At 39.8% G+C, this 24,982-nt stretch overlaps 1 protein-coding gene across 3 annotated transcripts in view; it reads left to right on the plus strand.

Annotated features, from left to right (window-relative positions):
- The window catches only part of VPS13B (vacuolar protein sorting 13 homolog B), a 635,560-nt gene that overhangs the window by 454,642 nt on the left and 155,936 nt on the right, over positions 1-24,982 (plus strand). For all 3 annotated transcript variants that reach the window (XR_013959339.1, XM_080646974.1, XM_080646975.1), the window contains exon 36: positions 13,454-13,849. Coding sequence is in view for 2 of the 3 variants with exons in the window: in XM_080646974.1 (XP_080503100.1) it covers positions 13,454-13,849 (396 nt within the window). In the remaining variant the exon portion in view is untranslated. The remainder of the gene's footprint in view (positions 1-13,453; positions 13,850-24,982) is intronic.

Raw genomic sequence — 24,982 nt, forward strand, 5'->3', positions numbered from 1 at the left:
TAACATGAGACTTGTTCTAAGATCCCTTCAAGTTTTAAAATGATGGGTATAATCCCCAATGGAACTCTTCATTGACTTTCACAAGTATTTATGAGCAACTGCAGTATTCCAAGTGTCATTCTAAGCACTGGGTAGTGGTGAGCAAAAGATAGGCAGTTCCTTCTCAATAAATGCATACAGTCCAATAGAAAAGACAATTTGATTACCAGATAACCACACAAAGCAATATGTAAATATAAACTAACATACTAGTAAGTGTCATGAAGTCCTGTGGATTCATAGAAAGTGAAGATTTAAGAAAACATCTCTGAGTAATTGACACTTGAGTTGAGTTCCACAGGATTAAAGGACGTGGATGGGATAGATGGATTTCTGGGAGAAGGTGCAAAAGACCCTGTGGTTTTTTAGCATATTTCAAAGGTGGCCAATTAGCTGTTGTTTATTATTCTGAACTCATTACTTTTAGTGATGTTCAAATTCTCATCATTGGCAGTGGGAGCCTCTGTTATTGGCTTTCCTATGTTTTTAACCTTTCCACAGTCTGGAGCCCTTTTTCCCTTATCTCAAAACAACATTGGGCTGTTCTCAAATATCAAATCTGTTGTCTCAAAGGAGGAGTTTATGCCATTGTTGAGAATAGGAAAACAAAAAAAGGAAGTAGGTCCCCCAAAAGCTGCTAGAATTATTGGAGCAATTGAATGTACTTAGCCTCTGTGATGACTCGGAGAGAACTTCATTTAGATGAGTTCATTTCAATAACTTCATTTTAGAATACCAGGACAATTACCTTAAAATAAGAACTTTTATGTTGTAAATTTTTTGGTGGGTGGGAGGGCAATACAGACACAAAAAGTCCATGCTTCATCATAGGAATATGTGCATGAATAATTAAGCTAGTAGTCATGATGTCCAAATTCTAGTGATAAGCACCATGACCTGCTGCTGTCTGACCCAGTCATGGGCATGTGTCTGTCCATGTCTCTGAGCCTTCACAACACCATGTGGGATAGCTTAGACACAGTTTCACTTGGTATACCATTGTTTGTGTGTGTGTGTGTGTGTGTGTGTGTGTGTTTAAAATATATTTTTATTGATTTCAGAGAGCAAGGGAGAGGAAGAGAAGATAGAAACATCAATGATGTGAGAGAATCATTGATTGGCTGCCTCCTGCATGTCCTCTACTAGGGCATGTGCCCTGACCGGGAATCAAACCGTGACCTCCTGGTTCATAGATTGATGCTCAACCAGTGACCCACACGAGCCTAGCTATACCATTGTTAATTGAAGCACTCATACCTGCCACCATTGAGGTCTTTATACTTCGCACCTGCAATGAAAACAGGTTGATCTCATTGCCTTGGGCAGCTTTCCAGGTTGTCTAGCTCTCACACCTGTGAGTACTAATTCTCTACCTTCCCTTTCACAATGAACACCTTTACTTGGACACTGTAACAAAATTCTGAATTTAAATACCTGAATAAGAGAAAAAATGTACTAGGAACTAATAATAAAAAAATATTTGTATTGGAGTTACTGTAGTGCATAAAGTTAGTCTTGATTATAGACTTGTTCTTTGTTTTGCATTTACCTTTCTAAATTGGGGGTGGGGGTTAGGAATGGAAATTATCATTCCTGTGTCTGTATATAGCCATGCATGTATATAGTGATTATTTTCCTAGCAAGCTTTGCTTGTCTAAAAAATTTTGTCTCTTGCAAATAAAATTCCAAAGGAAGAAGCACTTAACAAAGAAGTTTTCTTTCATAAATGTTATGATTTGATATAACAAGCCATATTGAATCCATTGGGTTTTTGGTAATAGATTTAAAATACATCATAAATGTAAGTAATATGATGACTAATGGGTCAAGTAAAGTTGGAACATTTTAAATGAGAAAATAGCTGGAATCGTTTTCTGGAAATTTTTCCAGTTGATGTTTGGTCCCCCACGAGGTGTACATTAACATAAACTTAGGGGAATCACCACTGGGGCTTGAATACCCTCTCTGATTTCATTATTACAATATGATTCTTTCCTTTCACTATTAAGTCATCTCCTATGGTGATGGGAGCATAAAATAAGTGTAATTTATTTGTATTTGTCTAATCTCCTCTTAACTCAATAGTCATCCCATCATTCTGTTTCCTGGTAGCTGTTCAGAAAGTTTTGAAAGGTAATTAGAATCTAATAATTGACAGGCATGGGTTTACTGGGGAATTTAAAGACACAGAATCTACGGTGGAGACAGAGAGAAATTAGATCTGACAGAGAAATAGGTAACTCAGCTGGAAGACCACAACTCATATACTTAAAATTTAAACTTTGATAATCATTTATTAAAGTTCAGTGAGGATTATGAAAAGTTCAAAATCCTTTAAAACAAAAATCTGATAATAATTTGAATAAAGTCCACATTAACAATCTATGTTTGGTTCTTTATCCAGTTATATTTCCAGCTCTCATAAAACAGATCCCATTGTTGAATAAAACTTTTCTAGTCCATTTCTTTAATGTTTTCATTTCAATAATGAGGTTAATGTTTTTATCAGTCTTTAAAATTAAATTTACTAGTATTGGGGTAACATTGGTTAATAACATTAAAAAAGTTTCAGGTCTACTAGTATAATTCTATAATACATCATCTGTATATTCTATTAGGCGCTCACCACCCAAAATCTAGTTTCCTTCATCACCATATACTTAACCCCGTTTACCCTCTAGTAACCACCAAACTTTGAGTTTGTTTTGTTTGTTCATTTGTTGTTTTCTGTTTTATATTCCACATATCCTTTCTGTCTGACTTATTTCACTTGACATGAACCTTGCAAGGTGCATTCATGTTGTTACAAATGGCAATATTTAATCCTTTCATATGGCTGAGTAGTATACCATTGTATATATGTACCACATATTCTTTTCATTGGTCAAAGAACACTTAAGTTGTTTCCATTAGCTACTGTGAATAATGCTGCAATCAACATATGGATGGATATATGTGTATATATCCAATCTTTATATAATCTTCACAAATAAGTGTTTTGGAAATTTCCAGGTAGGTACCCAGAAGTGGATTTGTTGGGTCATATAGTAGCTCTATTCTTAATTTTTCAAGGAAGCTCCATACTGTTTTCCATAGAGGTTGCACCAATTTACATTCTGATCAGTACTTTATGAGGATTCCCTTTTTTCCACATCCTCTCTAACACTTGTTATTTCTTATTGATAATAGTCATTCTAGGGAGATTGGAAGATGGCAACCAGCAGGAAGGTAGGGAGGGAGAGAGTGTGAGAGAGTGAGGGAACCATAGAGGAGACTGTAGACATGTGTGGTGTGTGTGTGTATAAGCTAGGGACAGTTAGATTCTGCAGGTCCTCCAAGGGGCTGCCAAACCAGGCAGTCTTAGACGGCGGAGCCCCGCACACAAAGCGGACACTCCTGGGCGGCCAGTGCAGGCACAGAGACCACGCCATATTGAGAAACAGAGCTGCTTGAGACTAGGATCCTGGCCTCAGCACCACCAAATCGCATCTCAGACGCAAACCAGGACACTGCTGCCACTGGGGACAGAGAATTGCTACCATAGCTTCAGACCAATACACAACAAAAATCCAGACTTCCCAGCCGCAGATTTCTGTGAGTCAAACAGCCTATCTCCAACCCCGCAGCATCGCACATAGTGCCATAGTAACAGATAGACCCGCCCCTTGCTCAGGCCTCAGCGCCCCTACGGGAATTTGAGTTTGGGAGCGTGCGCACAGAGACTGGAATCTGTTCCCCGCAACGCAATCGGGAGACCAAACCCAAAGCCCATGCAGGGTGGCAGTGGCACCTGACTTCGATTTGGGCAAGTGCACACAGAAGTCTGTTTTCCGCAGCGCACACGGAAGTCTGTTTTCCGCAGCGCACATGGAAGTCTGTTTTCCGCAGCGCACACGGAAGTCTGTTTTCCGCAGTGCACATGGAAGTCTGTTTTCTGCAGCGTAGGCACGCCACAGTGCTACTGTGCAACCCAGTCCCCCATGGTGACTGGGACCCAGATTCTCCCAGCAAGAGGCAGCACTGAGCACAACCGACTTGACTCTGTTTCTTACCGTGTGTGCCTGGGATCCCTGACTCACAGCGCATTCACACTAAGAGCCAGTGACTCCAATTCTTGGTGCATGCGCACACGGGGACCCTGATTCTCAGTGAGAAGCCGCACAAGGCAACAGAGACTCTGATACTTGACTCTTGGTGCAGACACAGGGAAACTCTGACTCCTGGCACGCGCTACGGGACTCATTTTTGGCACACGCCAACAGCGCAGTGCAGGCAGGGTCCATGATTCTAGGTGCGCACACGAGACCACACTGAATGCTGGTAACACTGACCCTGGGCGAGCCTGGTTCCCACCAACCCATGGCAGCCACACATCCCAGTGTCGGAGCACTTCAGTGACACTCGGGTGGTGTGAAGCTCCCACGGCACATGTCCCAGGTCCACGCAACTCAAAGTTTGAACTTTCTGGTGATAGTCAGAATGGGAGATGACACAATCCCCAGAGGAAAGAAAATGAGGAGTCGCCAAGAAAGGAAATTAGTGAAATTGAAGCATGCAACATGACCGAAAAAGAATTCAGAGTAGTGGTCGTGAAATTCATGCATCGGATGGATGAGAAAATCAACAACCTATGCAAGAATCAGGAAGAAATGAAAAGTGATATAGCTACAATCAAAAACACCATGGAAAGTTTCAACAGTAGACTAGAAGAAGCAGAGGACTGAATTAGTGAGTTAGAAGATCAGGTACAGAAACAAGCCCAGCCTGAACAGCAACTGGAGAAAAAAATTAAAAAGCAGGAGGAAAGCCTAAGGGAGCTTTGGGACAACATAAAATGAAGTAACATATGTATAATAGGGCTGCCAGAAGGACAAGAAAGCAGCAAGGATTAGAAAATCTATTTGAAGAAATAATAACAGAAAACTTCCCGGATATGAGGAAGAAAAAAGTTACACAAGTACTGAGAGTCCCAAGCAGGATCAATCCCAAAAGACCCACACCAAGACACGTCATAATTTCAATGGCAAATATTAACGACAAAGAGAGAATCTTAAAGGCGGCAAGAGAGAGACAGAGGGTTACCTACAAAGGATCCCCCATCAGATTAGCAAATGATTTGTCAACAGAAACACATCAAGCTAGAAGGGAATGGAAGGAGTTATACAAAGTGTTGCAAAGCAAAGGACTGAATCCAAGAATACTCTATCCAGCAAGACTATCAATCAAAATTGAAGGGGAAATCAGGAGCTTCGCAGACAAAAAAAAGGCTAAGGGAGTTTATCACCACCAAACCAGCAATGCAAGAAATACTAAAGAGAATACTGTAAAAAGAAGAAATAAAAAGGTAAGAAGGAACACAGACACAAAAATAGATATGACTACAAACAAGTACCTTTCAGTAATAACTTTAAACGTAAATGGACTAAATGCTCCAATCAAAAGACATCGAGTGGCTGAATGGATAAAAAAACATGACCCATATATATGCTGTCTACAAGAGACCCACCTCAAAACAAGGGACTCACACAGATTGAAAGTGAAGGGATGGAAAAATATCTTTCAGGCAAATGGAAATGAAAAAAAAAATCTGGGGTAGCAATACTTATATCTAACAAAATAGACCTCAAAGTGAAGGCCAAAACAAGAGATAAGGAAGGCCACTTCATAATACTAAAGGGATCGATACAACAACAGGATATAACCCTGATAAACATATATGCACCCAATGCAGGAGCACCCAAATACATAAAAAAACTCCTGGAAGATATCAAGGGAGAGATTGACAAAAATACAATCATAGTAGGGGACTTTAATACACCACTGACACCACTGGATAAATCCTCTGGACAAAAAAAATCGGCAAAGACACAGCAATCCTAAATGACTCACTAGATCAGATGGACTTAACTGACATCTTCAGAACATTGCATCCCAAAGCCACAGAATATACATTCTTCTCAAGTGCACATGGCACATTTTCAAAAATAGACCACATATTGGGTCACAAGCAAAGTCTCCCCAAATTCAATAAGATTGAAATCATACCAACCACCTTCTCAGACCACAATGCCATAAAATTAGAAATAAACTACAATAAAAACAATCCAAAAATCTCAAACACTTGGAAGCTGAATAGCATGCTATTAAATAATGACTGGGTTACCAATGAGGTCAAAGGAGAAATTAAAAGCATCCTGGAAACTAATGACAACAAAAACACAACAATCCAAAATCTGTGGGACACAATGAAAGCAGTCCTGAGAGGGAAGTTCATAGCTCTACAGGCCTACCTCAAAAAGCAAGAAAAAATGCTAGTAAATCATCTAACCCTACAACTCAAAGAATTAGATAGAGAGCAACAAGAAAAGCCCAGAGTGAGCAAGAAGGAAGGAGATGATAAAGATCAGAGCAGAAATAAATGACATAGAGACCAAAAAAAAAAAAAAAATACAAAAGATCAATGAAACCAAGAGCTGGTTCTTTGAAAGGATAAACAAGATTGATGAACCTCTAGCCAGGCTCACCAAGAAGCAAAGAGAGAGGACTCAAACAAAATCAGAAATGAGAGAGGTGAAATAACAACAGACCCTACAGAAATACAAAGGATTGTTAAAAAATACTATGAACAACTCTATTCCAACAAACTAGAAAACCTGGAGGAAATGGACATATTCCTAGGAAAATATAACCTTCCAAAACTCGATCAGGAAGATTCTAAACATCTCAATAGGCTGATAACTATGGATGAAATTGAAGCAGTCATCAAAAAGCTCCCAGCAAACAAAAGCCCGGGGCCAGATGGCTTCATAGGGGAGAAAGAAGAACAAAGTCCAATTAATATTTGACAAAGGAGGCATGAACATAAAATGGAGTCAGGACAGTCTCTTCAACAAATGATGTTGGGAAAATTGGACAGATACATGCAAAAAAATGAAACTAGACCACCAACTTATACCATACACAAAAATAAACTCAAAACGGATCAAGGACTTAAACATAGACGGAAAACCATAAAAATACTAGAGGAATTCACAGGCAGCGAAATCTCAGACATATGCCGAAGGAACTTCTTCACCGATACTGCTCCTAGGGCAATGGAAACTAAAGAGAAAATAAACAACTGGGACTACATCAAAATAAAAAGCTTTTTCACAGCAAAAGAAACCTATCAACAAAACAACAAGAAAGCTCACTGCATGGGAGAACATATTTGCCAATGTCATCACTGATAAGGGTTTAATCTCCAACATTTACAGGGAACTCATACAACTTAACAAAAGGAAGATAAACAATCCAATCAAAAAATGGGCAAAGGACCTAAATAGACACTTTTCAAAGGAGGACAGAAAAAGGCCAAGAGACATATGAAAACATGCTCAAAGTCACTAATTATCCGAGAGATGCAAATCAAAACAACAATGCGGTATCATCTCACACCTGTCAGAATGGCTATCATCAACAAATCAACAAATGACAAGTGTTGGCGAGGATGCAGAGAAAAAGGAACTCTTTTGCAGTGCTGGTGGGAATGCAGACTTGTGCAGCCACTGTGGAGAACAGTATGGAGTTTCCTCAAAAAACTAAAAATGGAACTCCCATTTGACCCAGTGATCCCACTTCTAGGAATATATCCCAAGAAACTAGAAACACGAATCAGAAAGGATATATGCACCCCTGTTCATAGCAGCACAATTCACCATAGCTAAGATTTGGAAACAGCCTAACTGCCCATCAGCAGATGAGTGGATTAAAAAAATGGTACATCTACACAATGGAATACTACGCTGCAGTAAAAAAGGAGTTCTTACCATTTGCAACAGCATGGATGGAACTGGAGAGCATTATGCTAAGTGAAATAAGCCACTCAGAGAAAGATAAATACCACATGATCTCACTCATTTCTGGAATATAATGAACAACATAAACTGATGAACAGGGACAGATCCAGAGACAGAGAAGCATCGATCAGACTGCCAAACCTCAGAGGGAAGGTAGGGGAGGGTGGGGGAAAGGAGGAGAGATCAACCAAAGGACTTGTATGCATGAAACATCGATCAGCTGCCTCCTGCACAGCCGCCACTGGAGATGTGCCCGCAACCAAGGTACATGCCCTTGACCAGAATCGAACCCGGGACCCTTCAGTCCACAGGCCGACACTCTATCCACTGAGCCAAACCAGTTTCGGCAGCAGTGAGGGATTTTTATAAAACCTCTGTGCATTAGGAATTTCCTTTTCACTTCCGGAAGCCATAAATAGAGGGTTTCTCTAGTACTCCCTATCTCTGCACCCAGTGCCCACTTCTCTAGTACTCCCTATTTCTGCACCCAGTGCCCACTTCTCTAGTACTCCCTATTTCTGCACCCAGTGCCCACTTCTCTAGTACTCCCTATCTCTGCACCCAGTGCCCACTTCTCTAGTACTCCCTATCTCTGCACCCAGTGCCCACTTCTCTAGTACTCCCTATCTCTGCACCCAGTGCCCACTTCTCTAGTACTCCCTATCTCTGCACCCATTGCCCACTTCTCTAGTACTCCCTATCTCTGCACCCAGTGCCCCCTTCTCTAGTACTCCCTATCTCTGCACCCATTGCCCACTTCTCTCGTACTCCCTATTTCTGAACCCACTGCCCACTTCTCTAGTACTTCCTATTTCTGCACCCAATGCCCCACCTTTAGTCCAGGCTGGGGAATACGGGAGGAGAAATGAGAAACTCACCCCCGTTTTGGTGGTATTTTAAAATCTAGCCCTCTCCAATCTACCTGTTACCATTTACTTTTCAGAGCCCTCAAGTAGCTGCTCTGTGGTTTTATATCTGTATTCTCTCCAGATTTTGTAGCTGCATAGAGTGGCAGAGACAGGGTTTCATCTTTCCCAGAACCTTGAAATAATTTCTAAAGAGAGGGATTTGGCAAGTGACAACGAGATGTTTTTGCTTTGGGGAAAAAAATAAAAGAAACAGGCAAATATTCCTAGTTTTTTAAAGTCCATTATGCTCACATTAGAAACTGGAAATATCATGAGGGTAAATGTGCATATGGAATTGGTATTAGTTTCTTTTGATGCATAATAAATTACCACAAATGGTACTGGCTTACAGCAACACAAATGTATTATTCCACAGTCCTGTAGGTGAGAAGTTCTAGTGGGTTCAGCTGGAGTCAGTGCTCAGAATCTCACAAGGCCAAAATCAAGGTGTCAGCTGGGCTGGTTCTAATCTGAAAGCTCCAGGAAGAATTCACTTTCAAGCTCATTCCATTTGTTTCTATAATCCAACCTCTTATGTGTGTAGGACAGAGATCCCAAATTCCTTGTCAGCTGTTGGCCAAGGTTTCCCTCATCTCTAGGGCTACCCATTCCTTCTACATGATCCCCACCATCCTCACAGCAGCAATGACATGTAATAAAGCCTTCTCCTCCAGATCTCTCTGACTTGCCCTTCTGCCTCCTTCGTGTGCCTTTTAAAGACTAATATAATTAGATCAGTCCTTGTGGATAAGCTCTGTGTCCTAAATTCAACTGAGCTGGGGTATTGATCACAACTATAAATCCCTTTATAGCACAACAGTATCTGGATTAGTGTTCGATTCAATAACCAGGTGACAGGAATCGTGGGGCGGCAAGTCGTCTTAGAGTTCTGCCTGGCACAGAACCAGCTGAGAATGTTTTGGAGGGTTCCAGCATGATGTGGCCAACCCTGCCTTGGGTTGCGTTTCAGGCCCGGTGCTAAGTATTAAAGATGAAAAATGTGTACTCACAGATCTTAATTGGTGGGAGATATAATCTCATGTAAAATACTTGTGCTGGGGCAGTTTCACAGATCAAGTTCTTGGAGAAAATGCTGAGCAGTATCCTACAGACTAAGTGTTAGACACAGAAAGGGTACATTCTAAAGGAGCAACATGAGCAAAGGCCTAATCGTGACGACATGGTTTGGTGGAAGGGGGTTCTATAAACTCTGTGATATTTCTGGAATTTTAAAGTATGAAGAGGACATGGCGGTAGCTAAGGAAAAGTAGGGCCTTTACTTTTTTTCTTTTCTTTTCTTTTCTTTTCTTTTCTTTTCTTTTCTTTTCTTTTCATTCTAGGGAGCTTGGTCTTTTATTCCAAAGGGAAAGAAGAGTCATTAAAGAGGTTTATGCAGGAGTGAGCCAATCAGGATTGCATTAGACATAAATAATTTGGAAATACATGGGAGGCTAGATTGACCGGAATCAGTCTAGACAGAGAAACCATTTAGGAGGCTTACAGTATCAAAGGCATGGAGGAAAGAAATGGCGAGTAACAGGAATGCTGAGAAAAGGGAATTCAAGCAATATTTTGGAAATAAAATTGACAGAACTGAATCAGTGAGTGAATTTGGACCAGGAAAAGGGAATTAATGAGTCTAAAGTCAGATTTCTATAACAACTGACTCCACGGAAATACAAAGAGTTGTAAGAAAATATTACGAACAACTATATGCCAACAAATTGGACAATTGGGATTAAATGGATAAATTCCAGAAAGCATGCAATCTTCCAAAAATGAATCAGGAAGAATCAGAGACTTTGAATAGACAAATTACAGCTATTGAAATTGGACCAGTGATAAAAGTCTCCCAACAAACAAAAGACCTGAACCAGATAGCTTCACAGGTTAATTTTACCAAACTTTCAGAGAACTAACACCTATCCTTCTCAAACCATTCCAAAAAATTCAAGAGGAGGGAAGACGCCCAAGCTCATTTTATGAGGCCAGCATTATTCGAATTCCAAAACCAGAAAAAGAAATTACAAAGAAAGAAAATTATAGACCAGTATCCCTGATGAGCATAGATGCTAAAATCCTCAACAAAATATTAGCAAACCAGATCCAGCAATACATTAAAAACATCATAAATCATGATCAAGTTGGATTTATTCTGGGGATGCAAGGTTGGTACAACATCTGCAAATCAATATATGTGATGCACCATGTAAACAAAATGAGGGATAAAAATAACATCTTATCAATAAGATGCAGAAAAAGCATTTTATAAAATCCAGCACCCATTTATGATAAAAACTCTCAGCAAGGTGGGAATAGAAGGAACATATCTCAATGTAATAAAGGCCATATATGACAAACCCACTACCAACATTATACTCAATGGGCAAAAAACGAAAAGCATTTCTGTTAAGATCAGGAACAAGATAGGGATGTCCATTTTCACCACTCTTATTCAACATAGTACTGGAAGTCCTAGCGACAGATAAGAAGAAAACATAAAAAGCATCCAAATTGGAAAGTCATTATTTGCAGATCAATTGACACCAAAAGCCCACACAAAATAATAGGTATATTTATTTCACAAAAATTAAAATTGTTTGTGCTGCAAATGATACCATCAAAATAACCGCAAAGACAATCCACAGAACTAGAGAAAATATTTGCAAATCCTATCTCTGATAGGGACTTGTATCCATGATTATAAAAAGCTCAGACAATTCAATAATAAAAAGACCAATGACTCAATTTAAGAATGAGCAAAGGATGTGAATAGACATTTTTCCAAGAATATATGCAAATGGCCACTAAGCACATGAGTAAATGCTCAACATCATCAGTCATTAGGGAAATACAAATGGAAATCACAATGGAATGCCACTTCACACCAGCTAGGATGGCCGTAATCAAATGTGGCCTAGAGTTCCACTCCTAGGAATATAGCTGATGGAAATGAAAAAGTCCACAAAAAGTTGCACATGAGTGTTCATAGCAGCCAAAAAGTAGAAATAACCCAAATGCCTATCAGCTGATAATGGATAAACAAAATGTGGTATGTCCATTGATGAAGTATTACTCAGCCACAAAAAGGAGTGAAGGACTGATGATACAGGTTTCAGTATGAACGGGCCTTGCAAGCATATCCGAAAGAGACCAGACACAGAGGGCTAGAGATGGTGTGATTCCATTTATGTGAAATGTCCAGAGCAGGAAACTGTGTAGAGATAGAAATTCAAGTAGTGGTTGCTGGGGCTGGAGGCGGGGAATGGAGGGGAGTGACTGCCACATGGTAGGAGATTTCGTGTGTATGTGTTGATGATTATGTTCAGGAATTCTATGGTGGTGATTCTTGTGCAGCCTTGGGAGTACACTAAAAACCATTGAATTGTATACTTTAAGGAGGTAAATTGTACGGTATGTTAGTTACATGTCAACAAAATGTTCTTAAAGGGTAATTCCTTTAAGTTCAGATATTTTTTCCTATTTAAAAAATATGGGAGCAGGGAACATTTTAATACTGCAGTCAGGTGACTCAGAGGTCTAGTGAAAAGCTGGAGTCGCCGAGTTTTGCTAGCCCTGATTAAAGAAACCCAAGAGAAGGCACACTGACAAGGCGCGGTGCCCTGAGGGAGCCTGGGTACCACAGGAAACCCGTGGGTGCTGATGCCCGAGAAAGGTGAGAAGAGGTCCTCCTTATGAAGAGAAATGTGATAATGAAATTATTAACAAGGGCTATTAACTTTAGCTGCTTACTTACTCTGCTCTTCCTAGCTTCATCTGGGATTATGTCTTGTATTATATCTCCAGGCTCCAATGAAAAGAACACTTGTTAGATTCAGTTAAACTCAAATATTGGTTGAACAGATACATATGCGAGACACACTCTGCTAGTCCTTGGACATAAAGGTGTATGACACACTCTGCCTTCACGATGCTTATAGTCTTATTGACAATTAAAACATAAAGACACTGAAATAAGGCAAACACAGAAATAATAAGACTATTAGTTTTAAAGTCTGGCAGCTAAGTGGCAGATAAGGATAACTTCCGGTATATGATACATGTAAAATGGACTATAGGTTTTAAGAAATCTCTGTCTACCCATGATGAGGTATTTGAAATGTTATCAATGCAAAATATACAGGGAAAGATGTAGGGAGTCTTCTGGTTTGCAGCAGGCCACGGGAGAAGCAAACGGTTTCTGCATATATTTGATAAGAGAATGGTAGGGAGGCTACTTCACTTGGTCGGTCAGACTCCTATTATTGATAGCAGTATCTGTGTCAAACTTTGTGCTGGATACTAGGGGGGTCCTTTTGCCTTGGAAGAAGGGATGCCAGTCGTAGTGCCAAACTGGAAAGGCTGCTTCATTAGTATCGGTTGGGAGGGCAAAGTAGATGTGTGGCCTTGATTCTGTCAGGAGCCGAGAGTCACATGGATTAGGCAAGAATGTAGGCATGGAAGTGGCCCAGGGAAAGTGTTCTTCAAGTAACTACAGTACACAGGAAGAATAGCTAGGTGATTAGTAAAAGGATGACAGCATCTGGCATTCTAATGAGTCCACAATACAGATGTTGGGAACTTCAATAGGAACTTGACGGGAAGTAAAGGCTTATATTCAGTAAGAGAGTTTCAGTAATTTTTTTTTTATCTTTTTCAATTCTATAGCAGACATCAACTTGGATATATCAAAGCCTTTGAAAGCAAACCTGAGTTTTACCAAGCTGGATCAGATCACCCATTTTTTAAAGAAGATCAAAAGTGCACACGGCAACGAGACTTCGGCGCCGTCCGACACCGTGCGGCTTAAGGATGAGCTTCCAGCCTCCAAATGTTACCGTGGGAAGTTGTCTAAATCCAAAGTTCATGGTGATGGAGCACGAAAGGTTCCATTTCGAGAAAACATGTGGAGAGCTGTTTCCTGCTTTCAAAAAATTTCTGTCCATACTACTCAGATTGTGGTCGCCATGGAAACTGTTCCCCATCCTAACAAGCCTTGCCTGTTAGCATCTTTGTCCACCCTCAGTGGAAGCCTGAATGTTAAAGCGGCCCAAAAAGTACCTGGTAAGTCACAGGAGAGGGGAGAGGGCGATGACAATATGACCTGGTACCACCAGGAAATGCATAATTGTGATTATTTATATTATTGGGGGTTAAAAGTTTTAAGGGCCATCAGAGATGGGACATTTCTGTTTTGTGACCTTATGGTAGAGAAAATTTTATAACAAATCCGTTAAGCTTTTAAGTATTTTAATGTGCTAAACTACAGTAAACTGTTCCTTTCCACCTCTTCGGACATGTTCCTGCACATGTCTTTAAAGCTGTTCATTCCTAAATTTCTGTTCCCTAAAACAGCAGTAGTGGAACAAGGAGAAATGGTTTTACCAGCCATCAGAGTAGCGGTTGTCAGGGTATGGTCTCAGAACCAGCAGTATCAGCATCAGCATCAGCTGAGAACTTGTTAGAAATGCAAATTCTTGAACCCTACTGCTGACCTGCTGAATCAGAAATTCTGGGCGTGGAGCCCAGAAATCTGTGTTGCAAAAGTCATACAGGTGATTCCGGTGCACTGCGTTAAGTCCCTGGTAATAGTTTACTTAAAAAAGAGAGATTGGCCAAAACTGGTTTGGCTCAGTGGAAGAGCGTCAGCCTGCGGACTGAAAGGTCCCAGGTTCGATTCCGGTCAAGGGCATGTAACTTGGTTGCGGGCACATCCCCAGTAGGAGGTGTGCAAGAGGCAGCTGATCGATGTTTCTCTCTCATCGATGTTTCTGACTATCTATCACTCTTCCTTCCTCTCTGTAAAAAAATCAATAAAATATATTAAAAAAAAAAAAAAGAGAGAGATTGCTCTATGGCACGTATGCTACCCAAAGTGTGATAGAAGTCAGGGTTCGGTTCTGCAAGGACAGGGCCATTGCGGATTTCCAGGCAGCAGCCCCCGGCAAGAAAAAGCCATGTACCCTGCCCAGCCTCGCAAAGAGAGGGCGTCACAGGCCCTGCAACCGAGTGTCCTGGACGGTGGCGGAGAGGTGAGAAGTTAACAGGCAGTGACATCTACATTTTCCTCTTTGTCACCGTGACTAACTTGGTACGTGCTTCTTCACACCGAGTCAGAAAGGGCAAGCAGAAGGAATGCATGGAGGGAAGGAAAAGGCAAGGCACAGGTGGGAAATAACACTTTCAATCACTGGAGCTGCTACTGTGAAAGTTCAGGGCACCGGGCCAGAAATTTACTTTGAAAGTAAAAGTAGCAAAAGGGAAACATTTTTCCCCACTTTAATTTGCAGGAAAGAATTGGGGGCAGGGGGATAAAGTAAGTCCTGAAACTATATGCAACGTAGTGGCTTACTAAAAAAGTAATTAAGTGGCAGCTGGAGACTAACTATAACTTAGTTCCATATAGCCAGTTTGGGCACAGTAGTTTAAGAGATAAAATGTTTTATAGTTGAGAAGTATGAATTTTAGGCCAAAAAATAGATGATTTATTTCTTTCTCACCAGAAATATTTGTGACTAAGCCAGCTGAAAACTGTATATTTTTATTGTCTTAAAAGTTAGAAGTGAAAAAATGTAAGGTCCATGGGGCATAAAAGATTATGAAACACCGGGCTACAATATCTGATTTACCCACAAATACATTGCAACCAGACAGCACTGGGCCTGTCCCCACACCTTTTCAGTTCTACCTAATCATAGAGCAGGGAAAGGCTAGGACTCAACCGAGTGAGCGTTTAAATGTACTGTGCGCAGTTCTACATCCTTTTCTTTTTCCAGCCTCATTTCTTGTTTTATTCATTAGCTACTCATATTTTATCCACGTTTAACCATTTGTACGCCATAAGCCTGTAGATGCAAGCAGCAGACCTTTTTTAATGAAATTCAAAATATCATGGCAGTTAACTGGTTAATGTGTCTATTCTTGTAAATATCTCTAACATATCATGAAAATCCTCTCACTGAGCTAGACAAGGTCATAGACTCATTCTGTATTTGCATTTGTTTTTTCCACTCCACCCTAGAAAAACTACCCTATTTCTTTTATATTTATGCTTTTTAATCTAGTCAAGCACAGAAGTAACAACTATAGCTTTGACTAAGACATAAATCATACAACTCTAATTGTGGTACCCAGCAAATGTTCTAAAATAGTTATTTATGTCAGCAAACTAAAACAGATAGAAGTTAGCCATTAAACTGAACAGTTTTATTATGAGAGCATAACAAATACCAAATCAGGTTTCTGTGCATTTCTGCTTAATATAATGACATGCTCAAACATTTTAAGAAGATAACAAAATCAGCAAAATATTAATAAGTTATAATTAAGTAAAATAAGATTAAATTCTAGTTTCTGCTGAAGACTAATTTCTAGGAAATTATAATTGAGAGATTACTACATGTTTTTCAAAAAGTGATTCTTAACTAAGCAAAACTTTTTTAAAGTAAAATATAACTTAAGCTTTAAACGTTCATTTTTATTGTGTAGTTGATTATCTTAAAAATCCATGCTTTGGAACTTGGATAAAACATATGTAGTTCTTTATTTGAGGTACATTTTTGATAAGTAGTTAAAAGTGACACCCACCAAAAAGAAAAAATCTATCAATAGTCATAGTTCATATTTTTCAAGTGACATCGTTCTGCATTTGACCAAAATTTTTATAGTATATCTTTGAGCTCAACAGAGTTAATGTCAAATTTTTATAGTTTGAATCTAATACAGAAATACTTAACTGTGTCTTTGATTTTATAGTTTATATAACTATTGTGACCATCTGCAGCAGCTGCACTTTTCAAATTATTTGCTGAACCAAATTGAGCACAGTGACAAAAGTAGTCATCTCAGATGTACTATTAAACAGAGAAAGAAAAAGGAACAGTGCCTTGGTACAGTATAGCCATCTGCTGTACAGATGTTATTGTATAGAATGACTTAAGATAAAATAATTGTAGAAAATTTTCATTAAAACCTCAGCAATTTGCACTTGTTTATGCGAATCTGCATAACTCCCCAATGAGACAACACACTTGGGGTTTCTTTGGTTCTCACTCACTTTCTCTTTGATCCTTTTTGATGTGCTGACTTTAATAAACACAGTCAAAAACACTGTGCAAAAACATCATGGAAAAAACTACAAAGGAATAATTATAGCAGCAGAAACTACTCTAATCCCTAACTTACGCAAGCTATTTTTAGTGAAATATTTTTTTTAACACTCTTTATGTGACAATGTTATATAAACAGGGTAAAACGGTCCTTTCCAGATGAGTTTTAATTTAGGAGCTGAAATAGATGTGTAATGCTAGAGGAATCTTATGTTCTAAGGAATATTTAGAGAAACACAATTGAGAATGTGTTGTAGGCATGTTTCCTCACTTCTGAAAGGTACAAAAATATTTCAGTTTGCCTAGTTATATTTTTTATCATTTAACTGTCATAAATTTAGGGGAAGTGCATGGGAAAAGGGAATAACAAAAAAAGTAAAGGGGGAAAGTTAGTTTTCTTCCCAAGACATTGTCAATACATTGAAATCTGAAATGTTTTCATATTCATTTACTGGTTTTTACAACAAAAGATGTACCTATTTCTCACTGAAATGTGTTCATTGTTTGAAACAAAATGAAATGGTTAAATATTTTCCACTTTAAAAAAAATCAACGAGTTTTCCTTAGTTTCCTGTACTGTTCTGCAATCCTCAACTATGAGAGTTTCAAGGGACTTGATTTTTTTAAATTCCACCTGCAGATGCTTGGTGTAACAGTGACTTATAATAACCTAACTTGTATTTCTGCTAGAATACTTACATTCTCCCATATGTCTTTGGGAAAAGGGCCCTAAAGTTGATTTTAGTAGACGTAATACTTGTATTTTAAAAGTTGGTGTATAATATATAAAAAAAAAACACAACCCTATGACTGTATTATCAATAACAAAATGAGTCTCACTTAGAAATTATATCTTATTTTCTGAATCGTGCTAAGGCAGATAACATTTCTTCTGCTCTCCATGAAATCCATCCCATTCTATAGTATGTTTTTTTAAAAACAGCCACCTTTCCCCCCACGCATACACACAGAACATGGGCTTTTTTGCCGTTTGAAGCGTGTCTTTTTGGAGAAGCCAGGAGTATGTAGCTATAAATCCTGGAGAGCAGTGTAGCGCTTTCCACAGGCAGGGAGGGAAGGAGCAGCCTTCAGCTCCCCTTGTCAGAGTAAATTATGGCTCTATTAGGGCGGCACTCCTTAGATTTCAGCAACAAGGGTGCACAATTCAGGCTGTGAAGTAGCCTTACTGTAGGCTTCCTTGCTCTTTCCCGGGGCACTTAGATGAGCAGTCCCCATGTAGATTAAGGAAAAATGGAAGTAGGGAATGAACAAAGGTTAGGGGAGGAGCCTAAGTGAGGCCATCTTGTTTGGCGTTTTAGTCAGAAATGGGAAGAGCTGCAAGGATCCCTTTCCAAAAGGACTTTTCATCCACGCAGAGAGCCAGGAGTTGAACTCCTAGTCAGAGAGCTATGGTTTAAACAACTTTCACTACCCCTGCCTCTGTCATCCAGATGTACTTATCTTTGTGTATAAACAAAAACGGGGGAAAGCATAACCATATTATTTTTCACATATCCCAATGCCTCCTCTCATGTTCACTGAATTCAGGACCAATAAAATATAAAGAACCTGAGGTTCCTTTTCATGTACTGAAAAGTGAAACCGGGCCATTAATTGAGGCAAGCGGAGCTCCAGCTTTTCCTTCCAGTTAGCTGGATCTCCGGAGGACGCGCCCTCCAGGCCTTGTCAGCACCAGCGGATGCCCGGGGATGCAGGGAAGCGGAGAGGAAGTAAAGCATCCAGTTAGATAGGACTGCCTACGAGTATACGTTCCATAGCAAGCCATTTACAGCACCCCAAAGACTTCTGTCACTTTTACAAAGAAACGGTGCTTCTTCCAATGCCTGAGCCATAAGAAATGAATTCTTTGACAGGCAGAGCCAGAGGACAGACCTGACTTGAAGCAGCCAGCGAGGGCTGAAGTGGAAGCACAGCTGGGAGACAGCCAGGCTGCTAACCGACCTGAGTGAACAGTGGGTGTGGGCACCAGGGTCTTGTCATTTCTGACACTGTGTCCCAAGTAGCTTAAACCCAGCACCGGAGGGAAGGTAGAGACCTCATTGGGTGTATAACATCTGGGATTTTATTTGTCATTTTGGCAAACTTCACAACGCAAAAGAAAGAGTAAAAGGGGATTATCTTGACAATGAAATGAGTTACTGAATCTTGTGATAATGAAAAGCAGAGGAATTCTAATGCCTTTCTATAGTCCCTGAGGTAGAGGTGCGTTTATAGTTTTGCAGAAGTAAAATGTAGGCAGGCAGAACAGATGGCCTAGAGTCCAGGAAACACGACACCCTCATCCCAGGACCGAGTACCACTATTAATCCTGCTCTGATTCCCTCCTGTTACTTTATAACAAGGCTCAAAGTTGCTACTGATGAACTGGCATGTCCCTCTATTTTTACTCTTAAATTACCTCTAGATTACGGAGTTTTTTCAACAGTGATATTTTTCTGTGCATAATGGTGAAATGAGACATTAAAAAAATAGAATTTTCAGAAGTTCTGAAAATTGAATGGGAAATAGAAAAAGTAAAATTCTCATAACTTTTTTTCAAAATAATGTCCCATATTATTTTCCTAACCTAGTGGGAAATAAAAACCATAAATGTGTAAGATACTCCCTTGGGGAGTAAGTCTTTTGTCCTCTTCTCAGAAATCCTACACAGTGGGGAAAACATCCCAACAAATGAACTCTACTCTCTGCCATAATTTTTATCATTATATAATATTAGACATAATTCTGGAGCATATAAGCAATATTAACACTACTACGTTAGGATCTCTTATTCATATCTTCAAAAAGAGAGGTAAGAGATTAAAAATGTTTGATATTTAAAAAACAACCACCCACTAGTAGATCCACGCTGTCCAGGAATGCTTATACAGTCACCGGTCTCTTGTTTAACCAAATTATGTTAGTGCAGTCTCATACGTCTCTCATTCGGGATACTTACGTTTTTCTGTGATAAGGATTTAATGCGTTTTAAGTGTTATGTGATTACCGTTCTTCGTGTACGTTTTTGTTTCAGCGCTGTGTGGTTACCATCACTGTTTCGGGTTCCGGTGGGAAGCCTCATACAGATAGGAGTGTAACTGCAGACATTAGAAGATACCCGCTGGGCTGAGCGTCTGATGGGTTAATTTCCGGGTTGCTCGAAAAGTAAAAACCGTGTAGTAAGCAGCCAGCCAGGCTGTGGAGCCCTGCCCTGTGCTGTGGCGGGTGAACGTGATGTACCTGCCCGGTCTTCCGAGGGGGTGAGCTCCTCTCACAGAGATAACCATCTCTGACTTTTTCTTCTGATTCATCACCAACCTGAACTCCATTTGAACCTTGTTAGACAAAAAACAAGCAGAATTCCTGGCCCAAGCTATAAAATATAATTAAGCCCTTTTGAAATGATGTGTAAAAGAACATTGCTGTGCCCCCACTTATAACCACTACCACCACCACAACCAATAAAGTTAAATCAAGCACTGCCTGTAATGGATTAAAATAATAAATGTTCCTGGATTTCAGTGTTTGAAGTACTTGAAGAAAACAGGCTCCCAGCAGCCCGGGTAGCTGAATGCAGGAGAGACATTTATTAATGACGAGTTCAAGGGTTTGGCCTGTTTAAGATCATTACTTTCTGTTTACCATGGGTTACACATCTCTTATATTTTTACACAGCCCACATGTGTCCACATGCAATAATGAAAGCTTTTTTTTTCACCAAAGAATTGTTAATTGTGTAAATGTGGTTCTCGTGGGGAATATGAAGTCTTCATAAGACTCTGCTCTGTTCTAATGAGAAATCCAGGACCGTGGCTGCAGTCTTCCAAGTGTATCCCCCTTCAGATCTTGTCTCCAGCTAAATTAGTCTATTTCTTCCTATTGTTTTAGTTACCAAATTTCAGACTTGATCTAGACTGCTAGAAAAACGTTGGCGCCAGGTCATATGTGTTAGAATTGTGTCCAATTGCCCTGGATTTTATGTCTTTTGTACTATAGCAAAAAAAAAAAAAAAAAAAAAAAAAAGTGGTTTTTATTTCTTTCCTTGTTTTAACAAATGTATGGTAAAGAATCATTTCTCTAGAGTTAGATACATTTGGGGGGAGAAAAAACAACTGATAAAAATTTCTCATGTACACATGTTAAAACAGAATGTTCCTTGGGCAGGAGAAAACGGACCTTTTAGACAACAGAAATGCTCTGAATTAACATGAAGTTATCTCACTGTGCAAAATCCTATTGGAGAAGAAAGGTTCCGGTCCTAGTAATTAAATGCTAGAGATCTTTTACTTCACAGCTTCTCCTCTGCATCCTTGGTAGCACCATATAGGTTAGTATTCAGAGAAATGGACAAGCATTGGTATAGCCCCCAGCACTGGGACTATGGGAAACGAGAGGGTTAGAAGTAAGTGTCTACCCCCCATGCAGCCTTTAGTTTTGCCTGTGGTCACAGCAAATTACCCTCTCATCCACATAAGCCAGGAGGCAGTTTGCTAGGAAAGTTTCTGGCAAAGCAACCCTGTCAGTGATGAGTGGCTGAAGACACATCTTAGATGTTCTGTTGCTCTCTGGCCAGGCCCCTGGACCTGTAGGCTATGTTGGCATAACATACCGAGGCCGTGCAAAACGGCTGGGGACAGGAAAAAGCATTTATTCACAACCATGTTACCAACTGGAAAAATGAAATTACTGAGAGCTAACTAACAGTAGTAGTTTTTATAAGGCAATATGGTGCTGGAAGGAGGCAGAGGGAATCTAAATCCCAGCCCTGCTACTTACCGGCACTTGGTTGTGGTAAAAGTCACAGTTTAGCTAATTTCCAAAATGAAGGCAAAAATATTTAATTCACAGGCGAGATAATGTATGTAGGATATTCTACACATTCCTTGGTACAAATTTATTATGTCCCTCAGTAAATATTGGTGTTTTGTTTTGTTTTTTTTATCTTCCTCCCCAACTCAGTCACACCAGTGAATGCTGAGGGCATACATAGATCAGTAAATTCGAGAGCTGGAAATTATCTTAAAGATCTTCCTTTTCTTTATCAAGAACCCTTTTTATTCTTTCCCTCATGGGCCTCATGATCCAACCAAACTGCATTTAGGATTACATAGCTAACATGACTACACCTACCTGATAGACTCCAACCAAAAGTAAAAGCTTCAGTCCACCTCCTCAGCCCTGTCTCAGACAAACCTGTGATTTCTTTCAAGCGTTCTGAAATACTGAAAATGCTTCATGGACCACCATTACAATGTGGGACTCCCTACGTGTCAAAGAACCCTGGGCTGAGGCCGCCCGAGCTAGTCCTAACTCCCTCCTTAAGCGTGGAGCAGGTAGCCCGGGGTATTCTGAGGCAGTCTGGTCTTCCTGTTGCCCCAGACCATACAAACCTGGATTGTGTAGATCAAGACCGGTTTCTAAGCCATTGCAGTAGATTACTTAGCAAGTCATTTTGCTTTCAACATTGTTATAAAGTTTATACCAATTCCTCCATCCATGTGACTTACTTTTTGAAAAATTAATTCGCTGGCAGTTTCCTAATGTAATTACACTAACCGGCTATTGTAGTCATCTAAGAGCCTATAGCGTGTGTATTTGCTGCTGTTCTCTCCTCTCTGGAAAGGTTGTCATACACTTGCCAATATGCACAGTCAGACCTGCCAGTCTGGGTGTTTTTAAAACATGGACACATGATCCAATCAAGTTTTATTTTTCTAATAAACTGACACAACTGTAAAAACAGTGAGCATGGTGGCAGATTGGAGGGGAAGAAAGAGGCAAAGCATACCCTCTACACCCTTTGGTATTTTTAGTTTGGTTTTTCTAGGATCCGAATGTTTTAAAACATTTCTCAAAAAATACCTTTCCCAGACAGGGCCAAGTATAAATAGCCAACTCAGCAGACATTTTCATCTTTCATGAGTAATTCTCCCTTTCTTAATGTGAAAGGGGAAAAAAATTCTATTTCTGCTACTTGTCACTTTCCTAAGTTCGAAGGAAAGGGTTTGGATTAGTCTAGGGTCCATTGAGGCCTTGGTGGGTGCCCTGGAGACTGGAAAGCCCACTCATGAGAAATCATTAGGTGCCTTGGAGAGGGACATATGTTAGCAGGTAGACCTGCCAATTGGACTCTCATTTTTTTAAAAAATATACTTTATTGATTTTCCACAGAGAGGAAGGGAGAGGGATAGAGCGTTAGAAACATCAATGAGATGAGAGAGAAACATCGATCAGCTGCCTCCTGCTCACTTTCCACTGGGGATGTGCCCGCAACCAAGGTACATGCCCTTGACCAGAATCGAACCTGGGACCCTTCAGTCCACAGGCCGACGCTCCACCCACTGAGCCAAAGCGGTCAGGGCTGGACTCTCATTTTGATGGCCAGACTTTTTAGTAAATTGGGAAGCATCAGCATGCCTTTCATCTCGTATCCATTGTAATTCCCACACCTTTATGGTTTGTTCCATATACTGATCTTATCCTATACTTTAGTTTATTACTGGGTATAATTATATAGGCTTATTACAAAATATAGTGTAATTAAATAGGATCTGACCTAAACTTACATATTCTGATCAAGTTGGGGGGGTTGGGGTGGGAAGCAAGGTGTGTGTTTTTCCGTGGTTAAAATACCCAAGTGCTATTTTTATGTGTTTCAACATAATTAGTTGAAGGAATTAGAAAAGATTTCTCATCATCTCTTTATGGACCATACTTACAAAACCTTTTTCCAGTCACCTAGTCACTTCTGGTCATCGTTCCATGGATCGTACTGATAAAAAGTTTTCTTCCTTACTTTTGGAGGCATCGTGATGCTTCGCTGCTGTGCAAATCGACTTGTGGATGTATCTAACACATGTCTGCTGGTTTTCTGGTAGCCTCAGATTACTTCCAGCTGGATAAAAAATACCTGGACATGCTTTGCTAGCACATGTCATCATGGAGCGCTCTTTCTAATGACATACAGAAGCTTGATTCCAAGTGCATTTTGCACAGTCAGCATGGAGATGCAGGAGCCTTCCTGAGGTCTAGGAGAGACGATGATGTAGCGCTGGCAGCGCTCTGTAAACATTCTCCAAAACAAGTGGTTTGCATTTATTAGTCTTCTGAAGGAGTATTTTAAAGGTCATGAAACTATTAGTTCCTTGAACTAAATTTTTACACTCAGTGAAAAGTATGTCAGTATGTAAGCAAAGCAAGATTATTTCTGTTTATCACACCAGTTCTTTCTGAAATGACTTCTCAATGTTGCTACACCTCATTTACTTTAATTAAATATCTGCCATTAGTTTGCTAGAGCTGAAATTAAAAATATAAACACAGATTTTTGAAAGAAGCCAATGGAAAAATCAGGCAGAAAAGCATTCTGTGGAATGGAAGGAGGTAGAGGAAAGAGGTTATACACTGGGTCAAAATGACCTGAACACACAGTCATTAAGTGAGCGTTGGGTCCTGGGTAGGATCCTGGAATCGGAACGGGACATGAGAGGAAGAAACTGGTGAAATTCAAATAAGGTGTCTAAATTAGTTAGTTGTTTTGCATTGATGTTAATTTACTGGCTCTCGAGAATCATGCTATCATAAGTTGTTACATTAACATAAAGGGAAGCTGGGTGAAGGATATCGAAGTTAAAAGCTGTCAACTTTGCTGAAAGCCTAAAATTATTGCAAAATTAAAAGTTCTTAAAAATGGCCTGATCAGAGGTTAAGTAATTTTAGTGATGTTCATGCTTCTAAAGGATAACTGATCATTTTAAATCTTAGACTTTCACAGCATATTTCTTTAATATTTTTCTCCTCTCATTTTTGGAAATTTAGTGGGGAAATTAAAAGTACAGAAAATGTAAAGCTTAACACATCAAACACCTGTATACTCACCAGCTAGAACAAAGGTAAACATTTTATCATTTACATACAGGCAGAGAGAGAGAAAACTTCACAGAATTACTCAGTCTTCCCCAATGTTCCAGGGCCAAGAAGATAGCTCTTCATAATTTTTACACATAGCCACTTTGTCCAATTCTGCGTGAATTCATTCTGAAGAAAATACATGCTGGAACTGTTGCCATTTATACCAGGTTTTGAATGT

This window comes from Plecotus auritus, assembly GCF_963455305.1.
Source record: "Plecotus auritus genome assembly, chromosome: 11".
Taxonomy (NCBI): Eukaryota; Metazoa; Chordata; class Mammalia; order Chiroptera; family Vespertilionidae; genus Plecotus; species Plecotus auritus.